The following is a 25039-nucleotide window of genomic DNA, read 5'->3' as shown; positions in this document are numbered from 1 at the left end:
GAGAAAAGGTGTTCTGTTTATGCATAACAGTATTGTCAGGGGCTGAATCTGGTGTGTTTGGTGGTGATCACTAAAAACTTTATCACAGAAAGAAGTTTTTCAGTCAGGAGGTAACACAGACACTTCTAGGCACTGCTAGATGCCTATGAGACTCCTCCTTTGACAAGGACATGGACTTGGGTCCCAATAACACTGTCATTTACTCCCCAACCACAAGAAGAAAAAAAGTTAATTGGGAGGCTTTGTTTTTTCTGTGGCTCCCTCGTTTCCTCAGCTGTTCCTCAGACCACTCATCTCTTTCTCTTGGTTCCTTTAGTGTTGCTCCTTGGGAGGCTATTAAGGGCTGGCTAGATCTCACAAAGGTCAGGTGGATTCAGACAATAATATCCAAAGTTTGCAAATTTCCCTTCTATACTTAACTATGGCTATTTGGTTGATCTTTGTGTCCTCTGAGGCTGTTCAGTTGTCCTTTCCAGGTAAAGGAAAACTACCCTTCAAGGCATTGGGAAGAAACCGGGGATGTTTCTTCACTAAACCACTCTAAGTAGCTTTATTCCTGGGAAAGGACCATCCTTAAAGCCATTCTTTCTCTGTGAGATCTCCTAGAAAAAGGAAACATAAAACTAAACATTTTTGTTCTCCTAAAGCAGATCAGGAAGACTGGCTTGGCTTTGCTAAGGAGTTTATTAAGAGCCTTTCTAATTTTAAATACCAAATATTCTCATTATAGAAAAAGGAAAATATTTTCCTGTCCCTAGATACTTATTTCCAGTCTGCATGACAAGAAATGGACTTGGACTGGCGTTTCTCAAGTTCCACTGCCACAAAATAAAAAAATCTTACTCTGAAGAAAGTTCTTATTCAGATTCCCCTTCTGATGAGTTGTCTTTTTCTGGTACTATTGCCAGTAATGAAGGGATAGTTTTAGTGACAAAAAAAATGAAATACCAGAATCTCAACAAAGGTAGTATGGATCATTATAGGTGGATTTCCTCAACTCACAGCTGTTTCTCCTGTGTGGCCAGCCTTAGATGATGCTTTTTTTGGCAGCTTGCAGTTTTCCTGATAGTCAGCCACCTGCTGCAAGAAATTCTGATAAGTTTTATAAAGTATTCCAGTCCTGCAAATTCCATTATTTTCTAACCCTAGATCAGATCCTACAGTAATTTATTTGTCTAAATCAGCTTATGCCAAACACCTTTTGGCAGATTCCTCCCCTTAGACATAATCCTCTCCAAACCCCACATTTCCTCAGGTGTCATTTGATGCTTTTAGCATTGAGGCATTTTAGAGTGGTGCAGGTGTTGAAGATAAGTAAAGTCTAAACATTTTGCAATATATCTATATATTTCTTCTGCATTCATCATCCTTTGTTGCCCCTTTTTTCCTCCCTGCTTTCATTAAAAAAAACAAAGTAAAAAATGAATTTTGCTATTTCCATTAGTTAGGCCTCATGCCTTCCTCTCCTCATTTTCTCCCAAATTCAGGTTGTGAATATTCATCTACCATTATTGGTACTTCTCATCTCATTTAGAGATTTTATATTACCATTGCTGGTATTTTACTGTATTACTTTGTTAATTTTGACCTTTTTCTCCTTAGTACTATAGTGCGCTGTGAATGTTGGCTAATAAGCCTAATAAACCTATGGGTTTAAAAAATGTATGCCATGTGGAGATAACATTCCTCATTCTGATGCTTATTCTGAGTGTGTGTACTGTTTAGGAATTAATCATTTACATTCTGGATATGACATTTGCTCTGCATTCAATCACAGAGCTTTAATGGAGCACAGAAACAAGTTGGTGCTGAAGGGTCTTCTTCCTTCTTCATTTTCAGCTTCTACTTCTGGAGTGCCCCCATTAACTAAAAAGCCTAAACCTTGGGCCACAGATCAGCTTCTAGATCTCCTGTCCCACCTGCCTCACCTAGATATTCAAGCCCTCAAACTCACCACATGGTTTGTCAACTTCCAGTGCTGGCTAGACAGTCCAGGTTTTCTTCTGAAGTTATACACATCCTCATATCTTCCAAGAAGGCATTGATTAGGGAGATATGTAAGAGTAAATGGAAAAGGTTTCCTTTCTGGGCTAAGGAGAGACATTTGGACTCCTTTCCAGTTCCCATATCTGCAGGCAAGCTAGTCTATGATCAAAGTTCAGCTAGCAGCTATCTCAAATTTCCATATTAGGAAAAATCATTCCTCCTTGAAATGTCTCAGATTATGTAAAGTCTTTCTTAAGGCACCTTCACCCGTAGACCTCCAATTAAGTATCCCACTCCTCCTTGTTGGGATCTTATACTACTCTTACAGGCTTTGACACAGCCTCCCTTTGAACCAGCAGCAAAAGTGGACTTCTTCTTTTGGAAAAACATTTTTATATTCACCTTTACTTCAGCCAGATGAGTATCTGACCTTCGGGCTCTGTCTTGTCAACCTCCATATCACAAACACTCAGAAAATCTGATCAGCTTTTTGTTTCATTTTCAAAGGCTAAATTGAGTAAGCTGGTGTCAAAATTAACCTTAGGTAGGTGGCTTACCAATTATATTTCTTATGTTTATAAGGATAAAGGTTTGACCTTACTGAGGCCCGTCAAGTCTCATTCAACAAGACCTGATGTTCATCGTGTTACACTGCTGCAGTCATCACACTTCGGATATCCTGCCGTCAGGCGGTCCTGCAGTTGGCCAGAGTTCCAAAGTCTTGGTCCAGCGTCGGTTGCTGTCGCTTCTTCCCTGACATCAGTGCGCCAGGGGTATATAAGATGCATCCAATGCCATTTTCTTCAGTCTTTCTTGCCGCACGGTGCCCGAAGCAGAAGCAGTTCGCAAGTGCCGGTCGGCCGACTCCTGAGATTTTCGAAGTCTAATTTCAGATCCGAAGTCTTCAATAAAGCTAAGTACCCCGTTGGGGAAACTTTTTTCTTGCCTCAGACCGATGTCAGAAAAAGTTAATAATTGTATTGGGAAGCAAATACCTCATAAGGACTTCCACTCTTACTGTATTCCATGCCTAGGCCCTGATCACAACATCACTAGTTGTCGGTTTTGTGCTAGATTTAACAAACGCACTATAAAAAGACGTTTTGATTTTGCTTTGCACTACTTTGGCCGAAGGTTCAATTATACTATGCCGTCGGATCAACCGACGACCGCAGTACTGAAAAAACGCAAAGACAAGGATAAAGACAGGCATCCGAGGTCCAAAACTGACGACAAAACCTCTTCTAGGCCATTCGCCAGTTCGCCGGTTCTCAGTGAGGTGCTTTCGCAGCCCCTGACACCCGCTACCTCAGAGCCACAGGCCGCCTCCGACTCCCACATGGAGACAACTAGGCCTCTGGAAACTCAAGGTATTGGGCCTATGGAAACTAATCCCTCAGATGGGTCCAGAGCCGCTGAGCAGGCATCGGCTTCTGAGGGTGTTTTCAGACCTCCACAACTTACCATTAAAGCAACAGCCAAGACAAAATTACCATTAAAGACAAAGAAGCAAGTACACCATTCTCCTGGACAGTCCTCCATGCCTAAGAAACAGATGCTTAAAATGGCTGAAGACCTCATTACTCTAATCAGAGGTTCCCATCCCCCTCCTGAGAAAAGGCCTAGGCAGGATACAGACTATGATTCCTCTGATCAGGTTTCCATTTCCTCTGATTCCTCTTCAGACCAGGGATACTCTCTACCCCCCTATGAGGACTCTGACGCTGAATAATCTATCCCTTCAGCCTCTCCTTCTGAGGATTATTCTTTTGGGGAAACTTTACATACCATGAGGGAACATTTCCATTGGGAAAGTCAGGATTACTCAGAATCCAAGAAAAGGCTCAGGGATTTCCTTTTATTGCCTCAGCACAGGCCCCTGGCTATTCCGCCTGTGCTAGATATTGTGGATGATGTGTTCTCTGAATCCAGCTTATCTCCTGATTCATTGCCCCCTGCACCAGCCAAGCCAGATAGGTATTATAGAGTCCCCAACTCTCTCAGGTTCCTTTATAAAAACCCTTCTGCTGATCCAGAAACTATTTCCCAGGGTCCAAAAGGGGTTAAGGCTTCCATTGCAAAAAATCCAGTACCATCTGACAGAGATTCCAGAGCTTTGGATAGATGGGGGAAGAAAGTATACACTTCTGCAACTTTAGCAGTAAGGGCTTTAAATTGCCAGTTTCGCATGCTTAAGTACCAACAATATTTAATGGCTCAGTTAAAACAGAAAATGCTTGCAAGCTCAGAAGCTCCTGATTGTAAAGAAATGCAGGATTTATTGCATGCAGTTGAACAGGTGGGAAAACATGCTCTGCAATGTGGTTTTGATTCTTTAGAGGCCTCTTGTAGAGCCGCAGTTACAGGTTCTGTGATTCGAAGACATGCTTGGTTAAAAGAACAAAGCTTACCTGATCATGTTAAGGCAAAATTATTGGATGCTCCTTTACAGCATGATACCTTGTTTGGTGTTAAAGCAGAAGAGGCGTTAAAGAAAATGGAGGATAAAGCTAAATCTATGCCAACAGTCAAGGATTTCTTACAGGTACAGCCACCTCGATTTAGCAGAAATTGGCCAACAAAGAATTGGTCCTTTCCAGTGTCAGACAGGCCACAGAAAGGCAGATACAGATGTCCAAGAGGCAGATCTCAACCCCAAGGCTCAGACAGACAACGACAGTGGGGCACCTCAACCCCAAAAGGAGGTGAGGACAAGTCTCAACCTTACAGGAAACAGTCCCAATGACTTTCCCCTTCGTACACCAAGCACTTCCCTTTTGGAAGCCCCCTTAGAGGGAAAACCAGCACTTTTTTCACAAAACTGGCAAACAATCACCCAAGACAAATGGGTTCCGAATATTGTGTCTCAAGTTTACAGGTTCCACTTTCATACTTTACCAAGGTTAAAAGGAATGCCAGACCTGCCACAAAATCAATGGGCAGAGGCACATAAACAAATTTCAGCCCTCATGGACATAAGAGCTATTCAAAAAGTACCACAACAGGAACAAGGACAAGGATTTTACTCAAGACTCTTCCTGGTCCCCAGAAAGGACAAGGCCTGGAGGCCCATACTAGACCTTTCAATTCTAAATACTTACCTGGACATTCCGAAATTCAAAATGTTGACATTACAGCAGCTTCTACCCATGCTGGGCAAGAAGGCTTGGCTTGTTACTCTGGACCTCAAAGAGGAATACCTGCATGTCCCTATCAGACAAACTTGCAGAACATACCTCAGATTCAAAGCTGGTACAATGCACTACCAATTCTCTGCACTGCCCTTTGGCTTATCTACTGTGCCCAGGGTCTTCACAAAGTGCCTGGCACCAGTAATTGCATTTTGCAGACAAAAAGGAATTCAAATATATCCATACCTGGACGACTGCCTCATTCAAGCAGAGACAAAGGACATTCTTGTACAGTATCTGACGTTTGTAAAAAGGTTGCTAATTTCTCTAGGGTACACAGTAAACGAAAAGAAGTCAAAACTAGTGCCCTCACAACAGATTATATTCCTGGGTGCCAGCTTAAATACAATGGCCCAGATGGCTTATCTCACGCCAGACAAACAAGTTCAACTAACTCAATATTTTCAGTTAGTGGCAAAAAAGTCCCATCTCCCTGCAAGAAAAATTCTGCAGGCCCTGGAATTCATGGCATCCTGCATACTACTAATACCATATGCCAGACTGCATATGAGGAAACTACAATGGTACCTAAAAAGTGTTTGGATTCAACACTCTCACAGTTTAGAAGCAGTAATACCAATGATTCCCTGCCTACAACAGGAGTTTTGATGGTGGGCACAGGCATGTCACCTAAACAAGGGTCAGCCTTTTACCCTACCCACAGCCAGGCAGACTCTAACAACAGATGCTTCGGATTACGCCTGGGGAGCACACATGGCAGGAAAATGCATTCAGGGCAAGTGGACCATAGACCAGATGCATCTTCACATCAATCAAAAAGAGATGTTGGCTGTTCAAAATGCCCTAACAGCTTTCAAGGACCTTCTGCATCCAGGACAATTATTACTAAAGACAGACAACACCACAGTAATGTGGTACATAAACAAGCAAGGGGGCACTCATTCTTATCCCCTATGCAGACAAGCCATGACCTTGTGGAACACAGCTCTAACATATCAAGTTCACCTGCAAGCACAATTCCTGCCAGGAAAGAAAAATACTCTGGCAGACGATCTAAGCAGAAATATCATGGACCCTCATGAATGGAAATTGAATCCACAAATCTTCAGCATGGTAATGCAAAAATGTGGATGCCTAGACATAGATCTTTTTGCCTCCCCACTGAATTGCCAACTATCAAAATTCTGCACAAGGACTTATCACACACAAGCATGGAAGGTGGATGCTCTTTTGTTCAGCTGGAAAAGCCTAAAAGTTTATGCCTTCCCGCCACTGCCTCTCCTTTCAAAGGTACTCCTAAAAGCCAGACAAGAAAAAACACAGATGATCCTGATTGCTCCAGACTGGCCACGCCAGCACTGGTACCCTATCTTAAGGAACTTAGCTCAAGGCCCACTATGGATTTTGCCTCAAATTCCACACCTTCTGACTCAACAAAACAATCAGATTCTGCATGGACAGCTCAAAACCCTAAACCTGACTGCATGGCAGATTCATTAGTCAAACAGGCAACACCTCTCTCTAAAGCTGTTATGGATGTCATTTTGAGGCCAGGAGGCCTAGCACCAGGAAAGCTTACTCAGAAAAATGGAAGAGATTCTGCGCCTGGAACCAGGCTCAAAGCCTTGACCCTCTTGTCCCAAACATTCCTCAGATTTTACAATACTTAACTGAGATGCTGGACAGACGCCTATCCTTCTCATCAATTAAGATCCACGCCTCTGCCATTTTATCACATTACAACACGGATCCTCCTTTATTCTCTCACCCCTTGCTAAAGCAGTACCTCAGAGGGGCTAAAAACATAAGACCGCCCCGGAGAGCACCAACACCAACTTGGGACCTCAATTTCGTTTTGGAAAAACTGACCCTGCCACCTTTTGAGCCAGCCAATACAGCCAATCTAAAATTTTTATCATGGAAAACAGCTCTGTTCCTGGCAGTAACTTCAGCACGAAGAGTCTCAGAGCTACAGGCATTAATGGCAGTGGAACCTTTTATAATTTTTCATCAGGACATGGTTTCTTTAAGGACAAACCCTACCTTTATGCCAAAGGTGGTATCTAGTGTGGCTCTTAACCAAACCATCCATTTGCCACCTTTTTATCCAAACCCCCAGAATAAAGGGGAGAAACCTCTGCATTCTTTGGACATACACAGGCAGCTACACTTCTGCTTGGACAAAACAAAAGCTTTCAGGAAAACTGAGCAACTGTTTGTAGCATATGCTGCAGGATCACAGGGCAAGGCTATCTCAAAGCAGACTATATCCAAATGGATAGGACACTGTATTCGTTGCTGCTACATACAGCACGGAAAATCAGTCCCAAATAACATTAGGCCACATTCCACCAGGGCAACAGCCACTTCAACAGCCTTTCTCAGAGGAGTACCTACCAAGGAAATTTCGGAGGCTGCAACTTGGAGTTCAGTGCACACCTTTATAAAGCATTACCACTTGCCTCTTTACTCTAAACCCAGAGCAGGATTTGCCACTGCAGTTCTGCAGGGCCTCATAGCCAATCCTAACTCTTTATAGACCAGCCATCCAACCATAGCTTTGGGATTCTACCCAAGTGTGATGACTGCAGCAGTGTAACACGATGAACATAGTACAGTTTTGTACCTACCATAAATGTAGATGTTCGAGTGCTCACACTGCTGCAGTCCAGGTTACCCTCCCTCCATCCCCTCTGAACTAGCTGGACTTATCTATACCTTTCTATCCTATACAACCTTTGTGGTGTATTTGCTTGTAACTGAAGGTATTGTTTTTATTTTATATGTATATTTTTTATTAGCAATATGTATTGCCTACCTACTTGGGGGCACCTGACATCTGGGGCAAGAAAAACTGAAGAAAATGGCGTTGGATGCATCTTATATACCCCTGGAGCACTGACGTCAGGGAAGAAGCGATAGCAACCGATGCCGGACCAAGACTTTGGAACTCTGGCTGACTGCGGGGACCGCCTGACGGCAGGATAACCCAAGTATGATGACTGCAGCAGTGTGAACACTCGAACATCTACATTTATTGTAGGTACAAAACTGTACTTTTCCTCTTCTTCTGCCTTTTTATCCAGAACTTCAATAGATGATATTTTTGCTTCAGCTACCTGGTCCAGTACTCATAACTTTATTTATCATTACAAACTGGATATTTTCTCCAGGGATATGGTGGCTTTTGATTCTTTCATTCTTTGGAATATCCTTCCATAATAACCACCCCGTGTTTCAAGCAGCTGGGGATTCTGTTCCAGTCATTGAGGAATGGACAAAAAAAACACAATATCAGATACAAAAGTTATATACTCACCATAACAATGCATCTCTGTTGATGTTTTTGTCCTTCAACAACACCCTGCCCTCCATCTCCCCTTCCATATCATGGAAAATATTTATATAGACTTGGCTGAGTTTAAGTTTTCCAAGTCTTTTTGGTTTCTAATACCATGACAAAAAATGGACCCCATTCCTAAGTCAAAGTATGATTAAAGTCCATGAAATTAGTATTGTTTCAGTATTTGACTTTAGCCAGAGGTGCTCTTTGCAGCACCCGCAATGTGCCCAGAATTGACTCCTCTTGCAATTTATATGGAGTTACATGTATTGATAACATATCTAAGTATGATTGTAAATTCCTTTTTATAAGACCCATTGCTCCTACTACTACTGGGACTGTCTGGGTATCATTCTTCCACATTGCCCTCATTTCCACCTATAAATCCTGGTATTTTATGACTTTGTGTCTCTCTGTATGTAAGATTCTGTAATCACAGGGTGTAGCAATTTCAGTGATCAATGCTACTTTTGTCTTCTTTTCATGGAGCACTCTATCTGGTTATCTCACATTTATTTTTTGAACTGTTGGTAATAGGTAATTCCATATGATATAAACGTCATATTTTTCTATAATCCTTTGTGGTTCATAAAAAACATAAAACAGCACAAAATAAACTAAAAAAAAAATCTGAACTACATTGATGCCAAAAAGAACAAAAAAAAAAAGAACTCCTTGTAAAACTTTAATTATGGCAGTACTATAAAACATTTTCATAACCTTTCACTTGATGTATCCATTAGTGAATATCATCAGATAATATACAGTCTCAAAGTAGCAATTTAATACATGTAACATAGGTTCATAGGTTGATACTAGGCTATCAGCCCTAGGGCCTATACAAGCCTAGCCATAACAGTTCCCTGGCTATTTCTTCCCACACTATTTTCTTCCTGGACCCCTGTCTAACAGGGCGACTGACGTAATCCCCGGGGTGAATTTCCTTTCTCCCATCCAATCGTCAAGGTTCCTTTTAAAGAGAGCCAAAGAGGCACTCTGCTTGGCATGTATGGGCAATCTGTTCCAGAGTCTGGGGAGTCTCTGGGTCAGGAACCTGTCCCTCCAGCATGTTTTGTTTATTGTGATGACAAGGTTTAGATCCCTGGAGTGTGTGGCTCTGAGGGATTGGGATTTCTTTAAGTGTAGCATGTCCAACAACTCTGGGTTTGACATGGCCTTGTATGTTAAGCAGAGATCGCCTCTGCATAGACGATATGTGACAGAGTATAGCTGGAGTTTTTAAGGCGGTCAGCGTAGGGCATCTGCTTTAGGCCTGTGATTTTTTTAGTGTTTCTGCGGCCTTTCCAGTTGTTGCAGATGTCTTGAGAGGTACATACCAAATGGGGCGTTGTATTCTATAATGGGTCGAATGAGGGATGAGTACAGTGGGACAATGACCTCCTTTTTTCTGGATGAAAAGCCTTTAGTGATGAGGTGTGCCACATAGAAGGATTTCCTGACTGTTGTGGTGATGTGGTTATTGAAGGTGAGACCACTGTCCACCTGTGTCACTAAGTCTCTTATCACACTTTCGGTGTTTAGTGTACTGCCACCTATATGGTAATTCACGGGAACATGTTTTTTACCAAAGGGGATAACTATACATTTCTTGGCATTGAGCTTGAGCCCATGGCTCTGGCACCAAGCATCTGTTTCTGTAAGGCCCTTTTGTAGAGTATCCACATCATTTGGGGATTCAATAATGGCTCCCAGTGTGCAGTCATCTGCGAACTTTATTAGCCAGAGTCCCTTAGTGTTGGCCTGTACATCAGAGAAGTAGATGCCAAACAAGAGCGGTCCCAGGACTGAACCCTGAGGTACTCCACTTGTCACTTGTCTGGAGCTGGATTTGGAGTCGGCTACTTTTACAGTGTGGGTTCTATCAGTAAGCCAGTTGGCAACCCATTGGATGATGTAGGGATTAATGCCCAGCTTAATAAGTTTATCTATGATTCCAGATTGGGGGATGGTGTCAAAAGCCTTGGCAAGGTCTAGATAGGCTGTGTGGACCACCGTACCCTTGTCCATGGCTCTGGAGACTGATTCGAAGAAGTCAATCAGGTTCAGGAGACAAAATCGGCCCTTCACGAACCCAAACTGGGTGGGGTCCAGTGTTTGAACTTTGCCAATGTCTTTGTTTATAAGTTCCATGATAATACGCTCCATGGCCTTGCAGATAAGGCTCGTCAGACTGATGGGACAGCAGTTTCCAGGATCCAAGGTGGATTTCCCCTTGTGGAGTGGGATAACTGTAGCTCTGTGCCACTCAGTGGGCACGAAACCTGAGGTGAGGGTATGATTAAACATGACACTTAGGTGAGGTGCCAGTTCATATTGTAGTTCATGTAGTACACAGCCCAGGATGTCATCTGGTCCCATGGATGCTGTATTCTTAGCTTTGGAGAGTGCGTTGTATACCTGTGTGGACATTATTACCGGATTTTGGCAATCTTCCGTTATTGAGATGGGCCATTTAGGGGGTGAGAGGGTGGTGAAGTTGGCACTGAATCGATCTGCCAAGATATTGGCAATATCCTTGGGATCAGTATATTTAATGCCATTCTGTTGTAGCTCAGAGCAGATCTGAGCATTGCCATTTAGATTCTTGACATAGTTATAGAATGCCTTGTGATTGTCTTTGGAATATTTGGCAATTTTATTTTCGTAACTAGCTTTGGAGTATTTTATGAGGGATCTCAGTTTCTTACTGAGACTGGTAAGGGAGTTTTTTGCATCCTGGGATTTTCCTCTTTTCTGCAACAGTTTCTTCCTTTTGTTGTAAAGTTTGTTTATGACAGGGGACCACCGGATTGGCTTCATTTTTTTGGATGAGAGCATCTTGGTTCTGTTTGGGGTGGCACGATTCATGCATGCGTGGATGTGCTTGTACAGTGCCTTAGTGAAGGATTCAGTAGTTGAACTTTCAGTTCCCATCTGCATGGGTGTCATGAAGTTTGTCACTTCTGACTTGAGTAGCATGAAGTTGGCTTTGGAGAAGTTTTTTATGGAGGTTTCCTTACTGGGGGGTGGGGGTGGGACGTGGATGTTAAGTGTGATTAGCTTATGGTCAGGCCTGACTAACAAGGGGCTGACCATAGGTGTGGAGCATCAATTTCCCATGTTGGTAATGACCAGGTCTAGGATATTGGAGCTCCTGGTGGGACTATGGATTAGTTAATCCAGGGCATTGGAATTTATGAATTCCAAGAACCGTTGGGCAAAGGTGTTGGTACATGGGTATTTTTCCCAGTTAATGGCAGGGTAGTTAAAATCACCCAGTATTAGAGTGATTGGTTCTATCTTAATATTTTCCAGTATGTTTAGAAAGGTGTAGTGAGAATCTTGGGGCATGGTGGGGGATCTGTAGCAAACTACAATTCGGAGTGCAGTTTTACCTAGTGTTAGTTGCACCTGGAGAATTTCAGACGCATTTTGTTGGGCAACTAGCCTGGTGGTGTGAATATCCTTGGTGAATATTGACACTCCTCCACCTTTAGTGTTTCGGTCTTGGTTTGGTGGCCGAAAAGTGTGGTAAGAGTTGTAGCCTGGTATTGCAGGGGTGCTCTCTAGATCCTTGAACTAGGTCTCAGTTACTGCACAGATATCGATGTTCTCCATTTTTAGGAGTGCCTCGAGAGAGTGCATTGTGAGGTTTAGACTTGTTCCCCCAATGACATCGATCACCCCTCCCCTTTTAAAAGCACCCTTCATCCCACTTACACAATAAACTTCAAAATACATTGTTTCATGTTCCTAAGAATATATTTCACTAAAATGAAGCATAAATAAATTTAAGTTATGTTACTCCAAAAGATAACTAAGTATAAGTAAAAATTAAAACAAATATTCAAATATATTTAAAACAAACCCTTCTACATCATTTCATTTATCATGTTAGTGCCTTAATTCTTAACAAACAATAAATAGAACAATAGTCATTCAACCCAGGCCAATGATGAGTATTCAATTTTAACAGCCACAGGAGCACTTTTTTCAACAAGTAAAGGTTCCAAGGGCCACCTCTTGTTCCAGTTTTTTAGTTTATCAATTGCCATATACCTAAAAAATAGGCCAGGGAATTTTAAAACATGTTTGGCCAGGGAGATTATATCCTTTTACTTATCGTTATACTCATGTTCATAGATCCTACCTCTAAGCCTCCTTCCAGTTTTGCTTACATAAAAACATGGGCGCTCCTGGCACAAGGCTAAATATACAACACACTTTGAATTACAGTCAAATTTATACATAAGTTTCTATTCAAGTTCCCTTATCTTAAATACAGCTCCTGTATTAAAATTACTACAATGGGGCATCTACCACATTTTATCATTTTGGGCATATAATTCCTTTCCTTTGTATTTAAATTTTCCAAAATACATTTGAAATTCAATCCCTTATTGAATACTACCCTAGGTGTAGTTCCTACCTTATCCCTAAGGATCCTGTCTTCCATCAAAATATACTAATTTTTATTTAATATCCATTTAATCACCTTATGGTAGTTACTAAATGTGGTGATAAAATTCAAAGAATAGTTAAGTTCATCTAATTCCTCAACTCCTTCCTTTAGCACCCTTGGCTCAGTTATTCCACTGTTACTTTCCCTACATAATATGGGGTAAAAATATCCATAGGACATTTTCATATTATGTATTAGTGTCATATTAGTGACCTCAGTCAGAAGTTCATGTAATAGTTCCCATGAGTAACCTTTCTTCTCAAACATCTTCACCAGTTGCTCACTTTCCTGATTCAAATGATCATCCAGGGAAACCGTCCTGGCTACCCTGACCAACTGTCTCTTGATTACAGATCTTTTTTGGTGATACAGATTTGAGCTAGAAAAATGAAGACATTTATTTGAGTAAGTGCTTTTCCTAAAAATTCTAGAAATATATCTACTGTTAATTCTATCTTTTCTAAGATTACATCAAGATAAGCTAACCTATCAGTATTTAAATTAGGCTTAAATCTCAAAAAAAATGTTGTCCCATTAATATATTGCATAAACATATTAAAACTCTGCTCCCTCCCAAAAGATTAATATATTGTCAATGTACTGCAAGTACATTCTCATTTTATCCTTATATTCACTGTTAAAAATGAATTGGTGCTCCCATTTAACTATGACCAAATTAGCCAAAACAGCCCCACATGGGAGCCTCATTGCTACTCCACTGTTTTGTAAATAGTAAATAACTTCAAAATATATAAAATTATTGTCATTGACTATTTCCATTAGATCCTCATACAGGTTTATATGATCCTGAGGTGCTCCTTTTTCCACCAAAAAATCGGTTACCCATTGTATACCCAAGGTTTGAGGAATTACGGTATACAGATCTTTGACATCTGTTGTGGCTAACTTATGATCAGGATGGTATTCCAGCTAATTAATAGATTTTAAGAAACCCCAGGAGTCCTTACAAATTTGCCCTTCAGTTTCAGATAAGCTTTGAGGTTAACATCTAAAAACTTAATGCACAATGATGTTAAAGAATTCCTCCCATCAATGATAGGGCGCATTGGTGGACCCCCAAAATTTTTATGTGTTTTGGGGACACCAAAAATTTTGCTCAATAAATATATCTTTTAGATGCACATAAATGCCCCTATATGCAATATTCATCTGATTTTTAGAAACTGGTTCATATGTTTCATTTTGCAAAATGTTCAGCATTTTGTTCTTATAATCATGCAGGTCCATAATAACTAACCTTCCCCCTTTATCCGGCTTCATAATTCTTATCCTTTGCCTCCTTAAGAAATCCAATAGGGCATATACCTCCCCAGACAATTTATTATTCAAACAATTATTTCTGTTCAACATATTCCTAAAGTCTAATTCATGAACCTTTTCATATAATAATAAGGCCGGATGTAAGGGGGGTTAAAATTACTAGGGATCCTGCAAATATTATCAGAGACCATTCCATCTTCAAATAATAAGTTCAGGTTTAATTTTCTCAAATAAATTTTCAAATCTAATAATGTATTAATTAAATTATCCCAACTGGAAGGGACAAAAGTCAGCCCTTTAAACAACATGTCAACAATCAAAGTGTCAATAGCAATTTCAGAAAAGTTATACATCTGAAAGTCACCTTCATGATTGCTGACAATAGTACAACCAAGGGATTTGCTTCCATTTTGTTCCATTATGAGTGTTGAGTCAGAAATTCATTGTTCATTAAGAATTCCTTGTTGTTTGTTGCTTTGTCGCAAATCACTACCAGAAATTAAATCCTACCCGAATACCACCCTTTTGGTGAGTTCCATTTTTGTTGGCTGTTTGAAGGGGGTTGTGTCTGATTTTGTAAATGCCATTGGTCCCCATGTTGGGGCATTCAAAAATCCTGCTGCTATCATTGGTTCTGATGCTCCTATTGACCATACCTCTCCTCAATCTGCTCTGGACACCTTAATGGGGATTTTGCACAATTAAGTTCTTTTCATCATCCATTGCTTTTTTCTTTTGATGGTTGTTAGAATCCTTTGATGTATTATTAAGCAAATGTCCCCCATATGATGAACCATAATTGGTTCCCTTCCTTGTTCCCCACACTTGTGAGTGAGGGGGCACTGGATATGCTTTGCCCTTGGCATAATCGTTACTGTCCCTATCCAATTTCCTGATCTTATTTAGCCACATCTTGTTCATATGCTGCTCAATACTATTGAAAATTCTAATGTGCTCAGTCTTAACATTTTTATAATTTAAATCTTGTTTTAAAGCAACATCCAAATTATTCAAATAATGTGCTAGGAATTCTATAAGTTTATTATTATGCCTAACCAAAATTTCTAACAGTTCATACCCCATCCTATCAAAAAAGTTCAGGAACTCAGTATGTAAGGGTGAATTAGCTTCAAGCCCGGTGGGATACCGCCAGACTCGCAAACCTTTAGGAATTTGTTTCTTCATAATACACTCAATGAAATATGTATTTTCCAACTGTAACTTCTTATACTTCATTAATTTGCAAACCAACTTATCGAGCTTCTCATAGCTAGTGTCCTTCTCAACCTGCAGTTCAATTCCAAGTTCAAAACCATTACCCAGCCACTTATTTAAAACCAGGATATTACATTGGTAAGTATGGTTCATTACCATATCATTGGAACCATTACCCTGCCTCACCGGATGTACTGGCCTATGAGGTTCCTGAATCAGACCATCCACCAAACCAGAAGGATATCTGGTCAGTCCCAACTGATGATTTAAATTTTCATTGCCATTAAATGTAGGTGCTCTCCCATGAGATGCTTGTGCAGTGGAAGAAAATCGGATGAATTCCTATCCAACAGAAAAAGTCCAGAAGGGTTTCTCATATACTCTTCATGATTGCTAATAACTTGTGCAAAAACTTCCAGTCAGTTGTTGAATTAAAAAGGTGAGGTTACCAGTGGTAGTCTTTACATTACCCAATTCATTAGGTGTAAAAAGTACTTGAGAGCCCAGCGATTTTCCTTTGGCCATAACATATAAAAAAAAACTACTAAAAAACGAAAAACAGCACAAAACAAACTCAAAAATATTTGAACTGTGTTAAAGCCAAAACAAACAAAAAAACCGGAAAAAAAAACCTCTTTATAAAACTTTAGTTATGCCAATACTATAAAACCCTTTCATAAAAACATTAGCACTTTCGTCCACTTTACATATCCATTAGTGAACGTCATGAGATAAAATACAGTCTCAAAGTAGCAATTTAAATATGTGTAACAAGCAAATCAAATCTTGTTCCCCAATGACATCAATCAAACCTCCCCTTTTAAAAGCATCCTTCTTCCCACTTATTCAGTAAATTTCAAAATATATTATTTCACATTTCTAAGAATATATTTCACTAAAATGAAGCATAAATAAATAGAACAATAGTCATTCAATCCAGGCCAATGATAAACATTCAATTTTAACTGCCACAAGAGCTCTTTTTCTCCAAGTAAAAGTTTCAAGGGCCACCCCTTGGTCAAGATTTTAGTTTATCAATTGCCATATACCTAAATGTGTGGCCAGGGAACTCTAAGACATGTTTGACCAGGGCATTTATATCCTTTTCCTTCTTAATGTTCTACTCATGTTCGTAGATCCTATCTCTTAGGCTCAGTTCGGTTTTGCCCACATAAAAACATAGGCACTCCTGGCACAAGGCTAGATATACAACACCTTTTGAATTACAGTCACACTTATATGTTATAAGTTTGTATTCAACTTCCCTTATCTTAAATTCAGCTCCTATATTAACCTTACTACAATGGGGGCATCTACCACATTTTATAATTTGTGGCATATAATTCTTTTCCTTTCCTTTGTGTTTAAATTTTCCAAAATACGTTTGAAATTCAAGCCCTTATGGAATACTACCCGAGGTGTAGTTCCTACTTTATCCCTGAAGGTCCTATCTTCCGTCAAAATAGACCAGTTTTTGTTTAATATCCATTTAATCACCTTATGGTCATTACTGAATGTGGTGATGAAATTCTGATATTTTTGCACCCTATCCACTGATTTTATCCTGCTTCCCTTGTGCAGAACACTGGCTAGAATATGTGGAAAGTATCATATGGCTTTGAAAGCTGGCTGGTTGTCCAGTTATTGGCAGAGAGTTCCATGTAGCATAGGCTACTGCAGTGGTGATCTATCTGACCAACTACTGTTATGGTATGCCTTACTAGACAAAGACCAAATAATTTTAATCATGTGCTGGAAAGAGAATTTCAAGTAAATCTATCTGTATCTATCTATATGTATACACACACACACACACAGATATATATATATATATATATATATATATATATATATATATATATATATATATATATATATATATGGGTCCCCTTCAGATGATCAAACTGTTAAAAGTTTGACTTTCATATGGCCGAGACCATATGATCGAAATTTCTAAATCTCGACCAATCTGAATGGAGATCTCCATACAGTGTGAAACGGGAAGTTTCCCGTTACCGCAATGTAGTGCGATCTCGGAGTTGGTATAGTTAAGTAGTGGGGGTGGGGCCCAGCCCCCCATGTGGGGGGTGCAGTGGGGACTTGCCCCCCTGCTAAACAGAGTTAGTGAGGGGTTTTTTGTGTTTTAGTGTTTACTTTACATGGTCAGTGTTTCAAATGTTCGATCATATGCTCTCAGTTTTATGAAAGTTGAACATCTGAGCTGTCGATCATGTAAAGTAGACCCATATATATATATTTATATATACATATATATGTATATATATATATATATATATATGTGTGTGTGTGTGTGTGTGTGTATATATCTATATATCTACAGCTGTTGATATATATATATATATATATATATATATATATATATATATATATATATATATATAGGTCTATTTCTTACTTACTTACTTATGCCCGTCACCCTTGACAGGGTATGGGCCACCAACTACAGCTCTCCACTGAATCTTGTCATGGGCCAGCTGTTCTATTTGGTTCCATGTGTAGCCTCTAAGCTTAGCATCTGCCTCAAAGTCTCGCCTCCAGGTGTTTTGTGGGCGGCCTCTTCCTCTCTTCCCCTGAGGATTCCAGTGCAATGCCTGTCTTGTAATGTTGTTTGCTGGTTTGCGAAGAGTATGCCCAATCCATCTCCACCTCCTCCTCTTAACTTCTTCCCCAATCGAAAGTTGGTTGGTCCTTTCCAAAAGGGTGGCGTTGCTAATAGTGTCTGGCCATCGAATCCGTAGAATCTTCCTGAGACAGCTATTTGTAAATGTCTGAAGTTTTTTAGTGGTGGTCTTGTTTAACCCCCAGGTCTCTGCCCCATACAGCAGTACTGACTTCACGTTAGAGTTAAACAGCCTTATCTTGTTGATCAAGGATAGTTCTCTTGTTTTCCAGACCCTATTTAACTGTATGAAGGCTGCTCTTGCTTTTCCTATCCTTGCCCTGACATCAGCTTCTGATCCGCCCTGCTTGTCAATTATGCTGCCAAGGTAGGTAAAGGACTGCACTTCCTCCAGTGGCTTCCCTTGCAGAGTGATAGGGTTAGTATTTGTGGAGTTTAATTTAAGGATCTTTGTCTTCAGATTGTTAATGTTAAGACCCACCTCTAGTGCTGTAACTGCCACCAAATTTGTCTTGTTTTGCATTTGCTGCTGGCTGTGAGAGATGAGGGCGAGGTCATCAGCATAGTCCAGATCTTCCAGCTGACTCCATAGGGTCCATTGGATCCCATTTTTCTGTCCTGCAGTAGATTTCTTCATAATCCAATCGATAACTAACAGGAAGAGGAATGGTGACAGTAAGCATCCTTGCCTGACCCCAGTTTTTACTTGAAAGCTTTCAGAGAGCTGCCCTCCATGTATAACCCTGCATGATAGACCATTGTATGAGTTCTTTATCAAATTTACTATTTTCGTTGGTATACATAGTGCTTCAGAAGGCTCCACAGTGTCTCTCTGTCCACGCTATCAAATGCCTTTTCAAAGTCAACAAAGTTGATATACAATGGTGAGTTCCATTCAACTGACTGTTCCACAATTATTCTGAGCGTTGCAATTTGATCAGTACACGATCTATTTTTGCGGAAGCCTGCCTGCTCTTCTCTCAGCTTTTTGTCAGTGGTGTCCTTTATCCTTTCCAAAAGGATATGGTTGAAAACTTTTCCTGGAACTGATAGAAGATTGATGCCTCTGTAGTTGTCGCATTTGCTAAGGTCCCCTTTCTTGGGAAGCTTAATGAGATGGCTCTCTTTCCATTCTGAAGGAACAGTTTCCTCTGCCCAGATTCTTTCAAAGAGTGGGTACAACATCTCCACTGACGTATTCAAGTCTGCTTTAAGGGCCTCTGCCGGGATGTTATCTGGTCCTGCCGCTTTCCCATTTTTCATTTGGACGATGGCTTTCCTGATCTCCTCCTTGCTTGGCTTTTCACAATTGATTGGTAGATCTTCATTGGCTGGCTCAATAATTGGAGGGTTTAGAGGTGACGGTCAGTTTAGAAGTTCTTCAAAGTGTTCCACCCACCTTTTCAGTTGATGTTCTATACTATTGATGGTTTTCCCTTGCTTATCTTTAACAGGTCTCTCTGGCTTACTGTACTTTCCTAAAAGTTGCTTGGTGATATCATACAACATTTTTGTGTTACCACTGTAAGCTGCCAGTTCTGCCTCAACTGCCAACTGTTCCACATAATTGTTCTTGTCTATTTTAATGCATCTTTTGACCTCTCTGTGGGCATCTGCATATTCTTCTTGGGCCTTGATCTTTGAAGCTCTGGTTTTGCTGTTGTTTACTTTTGCCTTCTTCCTCTTTCTGTCTTCTATCTTTACCAGTGTTTCTGCAGTGATCCACTCTTTCTGATGATACTTTTTAGGTCCCAGTGTCTCTTGACAAGCTAAGTCTACAGCCTTTTTCACATTCTGCCAAGAGCTGTTTACTCCACCCTCCTCAACCAGTTCTTGTAGCACTTCAAATTTGTTCTTCAGTGCAATGTTGAACTGTTCTTTTGTCTGAGAATCTTTCAATAGATGAACATTGTATTTGATTCTCCTAGATGACTCTTGAACCTGGGTTCTTTTTAGCTTTAGCTTCAGTCTAGCCACCACCAAGTGATGGTCAGATGCTACATCTGCCCCTCTTTTCACTCTGACATCTTGTAATGTTCTTCTAAACCTTCTACAGATGCATATGTGATCTATCTGGTTTTCTGTTGTGTAGTCAGGGGAGACCCATGTATTTTTGTGTATCCGTTTGTGGGGAAAAATGCTGCCTCCAATGACCAAATTGTTGAGAGCACATAGATCAACAAACCTTTCACCATTCTCGTTGATTGTTCCCAGAGCATGTGTACCCATGATTTGCTCATATCCTATGTTACTGGATCCGACCTTGGCATTTATATCGCCCATAAGGATAGTAAGGTCTTTGTCTGTGTAGGTCTCGAGGATCTGTTGCAGTCTTTCATAAAACTGATCTTTATCTTCCTCTTCACTGTCATTAGTTGGTGCATAGCACTGGACCACATTCATTACAATTTTCTTCTTCTTTGTACGGAATGAAGCTGTGATGATCCTGGGGCCATGTGCTTCCCATCCAATCAGGGCTCTCTGGGCCTGTTTAGCCAACATAAGACCAACCCCTTGGGAGTGAAGTGCTTCACGGTCCTCATGTCCAGAATAAAGCAGCAACTCTCCTGTAGATAATCGACACTGACCAGCCCCTGTCCACCTTGTCTCGCTGATTCCCAACAAACTCAAGTTGTTATTTCTCATTTCTGCTGCCACTTGGGCTGCCTTGCTTAGCTCATACATGGTCCTGACATTCCATGTGCCAATGTTTATTTTCCTGGTAGAGAAAAGGGTGCTCTGCTTTGTGGCGTCCTTTCGGCTTTGGCCACAAAACTTCATAAATCTTCCATTTGAAGAACCCTCCTCTTCCAAGACAAGATTGTCTGTGTTTCCTGTAGTTGGTGTTTTTGTAGCAAATAGTTTTTTACGGGATGGGGTTGCTAACCCTAAGCCCAACCCTCCTCCTTTTTCAGCCGGGCTTGGGACCATCCTTGTCGGAGTTAGGTCTATTTCACTCTAGCGAATTTTCACATAACCGAAAATCAAAAGAACAAGATGAGAAGATCAAAATCTCACAACATCAAATCTTTACATTGCCAAAATTCAGAACAATAAAACACCAGCTGCTCCGTGAACACAAAAATCTAACTTTTTTAAAGTTTTTGCAGGGGGCCAAGCCCCCCTGCACCCCTTCCAAATTATATATACCAACTCCAAGATCACACTACAGTGAGGAAAAGGGTAACTTTCCTGATCCTCACTGCACTGCCATCTCCATTCAGAAGCTCTGAATGGTGTGTGATATGTGCAGCTTGTGTTTCATTGATCTGTATTTCGGCAATGTAAAGGTTTGTTGTTGTGCAGTTTCACTCTTCTCATCTCATTCTTTTGATTTTCGGTAATGTGAAAATTCAGTAGAGTGAAGCAGACCCATATATATATATATATATATATATATATATATATATATATATATAGATCTATTTCATGTGGTTAACATTTCAGAATGTTGAAGACCATAGGGCCGAGACCATATGATCGACATTCGAAATGTCGACCATTGAATTAAAAAAAAAAAAAAAAAAACAATAAAAACTTACCTTCACACTACTAGCAGGAGGGCTATGCCCCCCTGCACTCCCCTGAGGGCCTCTGCCCCCCACACCCCCTGGAACTTAAATATACCAACTCTGAGATTGCAGTACAGTGCAGAAGATGGAAATCTTTCCATTCCACACTGTACGGAGATGCCAGTTCCACATGGTTGACATTTCGAATGTCGATCATATGGTCTCGGCCATATGGTCTTTGACATTCTGAAATGTTTTGCAAGTGGCCATGCCATGTGGCAGCCCCTCATAACAACTGAGGGATTGCATAACAATGAGCAGGTGAACCCCCTGCACACACCTTACTAATACTTGCTGAGTGTAACCTTAGACTTTATTCTTTTCATAACACTGCCACAATTCAAGCAAGTTTGTTCTGGTTACATAGTGGAGTTTTAGTGTTTCAGTCACAAAAAGAGACTGTTTCCTTTTCTTTTAGATACTTTGAGTTTTCTGATGTGTTGAATTTCAGAATGCTGGCATGAATCGCTTCAATTTCAATGTTTTGCTTTCCAATATTTCAACAAATGCGCTCACACACACACACACAGTTATAGATATATGTATGTATTTGTATATGTATGTATGTGTGTGTGTGTGTATAGATATATATATATATATATATATATATATATATATACACACACACACACACACACACACACACACACACACACACACACACACATGTAAACGTATGTGTGTGTGTGTATGTGTGTATATGTATGGAGTCCATCAGTGTCTAATGTGTAATATATGAATTAGTGTGTGGCCATCCTGCCAATGAGGACATATCAAATAGCTCAGATAGGAGGATAAGTTACCCACATCACCATGGAGACAATATCTCTTTCCTCAAGTGAATTCATTCTCCTATACACTCATGATAAAAGCTAACCCAAGATTAGCCTGATTGCCAATGACGTACCCCAAGGCCACCTTTGACAGCCCTAGTCCCCCCCCCCCCAGTCCTAGGATAAGCAAGCTTCAAAAATGCCTAAGTTGCTAGTCAAACTCTGGTTATCTGGGCCATAGTCAGGGACCATCCTTCTGTGTCAGTAGAGCTGGCAGGGTGTGTTTACTATTAGTTGACATGTTAGCTATAAAACGTTGTGGAAGCATTTTAATGTTTCTATATTTTGATGTATTGTGTGTGTGTTTTATATGTTATTTGCTGTATGTGTGTGTATCCCTGGTTCATAATCTGGGATCCATACTTTATTTATATTTTTCTTTTTTTTTTCTTTTTATTTTAGCACCCTATCCATTGAGTTTTGGTGTTCCAATCACAAAAATCATGTAAGCATGACTGGAAACTATGAGACAGAGCTTGTCTGCTGCCATTATTTTAACTGTCAGGTCTCTTGTTACTACTGCAGTAAATTAATCTTTGCTCAGGCAACCAAGCTTTGTAAACCATAGTGAACACAAATATTTTAGTTAATTAAAAGCAAAGCTGTTGATGACAAGAGGTTGCTTAAGGTAGGCTGAAAGTTTTGGGTTTGTAGCAGTCTGTTTTTGAGTGCGCAGGGAAAGAAGTTTCCTTTTATATTTTTTAAAAAGCCTTAATATGCCAAGTTTAGGGTACTTTTAGCTGGGATGAGGAGGACTGTGTGATAAAACATGCTTTGATTGTGCAGGTAAAATGGTAAGAAAGTCTGGTGGTGCGATTACAATAATGATAAAAACCTAAAAATATGTAGACACAATGGACTAGGCATGATATATTTTATCACATACATGTATGATTATAATCCATGTTGATCCAGACTGTAAACTGTAACATTCTGGATTTGTCGTTGCAAACACACTTTCTACTGCAACTCTTCCTATAGCTCTCAACCAATCTGGGACACTTTTAAAATATTACTACTATTAACTTGAGACCTTGACAGAATAAGAGAATGTGAATTAGTATACATTTTCTGAATTAAAAAAAGTCTGTAACTCTAATTGTTGTCATTATTTATTAAGTGTAATTCACCTTCTTTTCTCCAAAAGCCACAAGTTTTAGGAGGGACAGTGCCAACATTTTTGTCAAAATCGGAGGCGACCCTAAAAATCAGGGACAGTTGAGAGGTGTTCCCTCCCATGGTGCTCTTCTTCCCTCTCCATATTTCATTGCTGCTTTTTCAAGCAACAGATAGATCATCATTCCCACTGCTGCAGTAGCCTTTAGGTTATATGGGTTGTGTCTTGCTCTGGCTTCTGCCCATACTCCCACTCTGACTGCTCATCGGTCAGCCTTGAGGTGGGGTTGAAATGCAAAACAGTAACATTTTTTTATTGAAAACATGCAAACATTCAGACTGCTTTATTTGGTTCTTACTGTAAATATTACACATGTAACATTTAGAGTAAATGTTACGTGTGTATGTCTGAGATGTACTGTCAGTGCATTCAGTATGAATTCTGTATCTTACAGCTTTGCTTGCTAAGATACTCTCTGGCTCCCCCTCCATGACCTTGACAGGATAAAGGGAAGAACAGAAATGTAATAGTTTACATAATGGGTGTAATCTGATTAACTATGGATATTTGTATTTTCAGCACTTTACTGGTCTTCCTAAAATTTTCAGTGGAAGTTTATGAAATACAAGTCTGAGGTAAAAAATATGACTTTCATTCATTACAATAAAACAAATAATGCAGCTGATCCAAAAAGTGTTTGTTATAGAAAAAAAAGCAGCGAATATTCTGGAAAAGTGTTCATGAATGCATCATTGTCTAACAAATTTGCAGTAGCAGTATAGGATGGTTTGGCATGAGTTATGCACAGTTTTGATTTCTTTGAATAATGAACTCACTGTGTAGGTACCAGTCTAGATGCTGCTTTTATACAAAATAATGAAAAAACAAAATCTACGTCAAATTCAGTTTAATTTAGATGATATCAGTGAAATAAGTTAGAATTTCCTAAATGAAGTTGGCTGCTTACATTTTTTAATGTTATTATTATTTTGAGATTTAATGTAAATACATAGATTGACATATAGGCAGACAGTACATTTCATATGCAGTAACTTTATTTAAACAACAAAATGATTTGCTGCCAATAACATTTTATACATGGTATAATTTTTCACATTTTGCAGGTTCGGCCATACACAGCTGATATAACAAATATTAGTCCAGTCTTGCTTATGCATATATTTACCCCTGTACTGGTTTTTAGAACCGCTTTTCAAATGGAGAAACATGCATTTTTAAAGTCTTTTTCTCAGGTAAGTTTTATTCACCTGTAGATTATAGAAAGTATAGTTATTATTTAATTGTTTCATTTAGTGTATGTTCTTACTGTTTTGTCAGTTAATTAGTATATAATAAGAAAACATGCCAGAAATTTAGAGTATTCTAAGACAACACATATTACTTTACATATCAGAAATGTTTGATTAGTAGTGATCT

General features: G+C 39.9%; 1 protein-coding gene across 1 annotated transcript in view; it reads left to right on the top strand.

The window, feature by feature from the left end:
- The first annotated feature begins 24246 nt into the window (after positions 1-24246).
- SLC9C1 (solute carrier family 9 member C1) overlaps positions 24247-25039 on the top strand; it is a 3253894-nt gene continuing 3253101 nt past the window's right edge. The window contains exons 1-2 of the mRNA XM_044066060.1: positions 24247-24378; positions 24727-24855. Of these exons, the coding sequence (XP_043921995.1) occupies positions 24247-24378; positions 24727-24855 (261 nt within the window). The remainder of the gene's footprint in view (positions 24379-24726; positions 24856-25039) is intronic.

Source organism: Protopterus annectens, chromosome 3.part0, assembly GCF_019279795.1.
Source record: "Protopterus annectens isolate FY-2018-M chromosome 3.part0, PAN1.0, whole genome shotgun sequence".
In the NCBI taxonomy this organism is placed as follows: domain Eukaryota; kingdom Metazoa; phylum Chordata; order Ceratodontiformes; family Protopteridae; genus Protopterus; species Protopterus annectens.
This window is presented reverse-complemented; position numbering and strand designations above follow the sequence as displayed.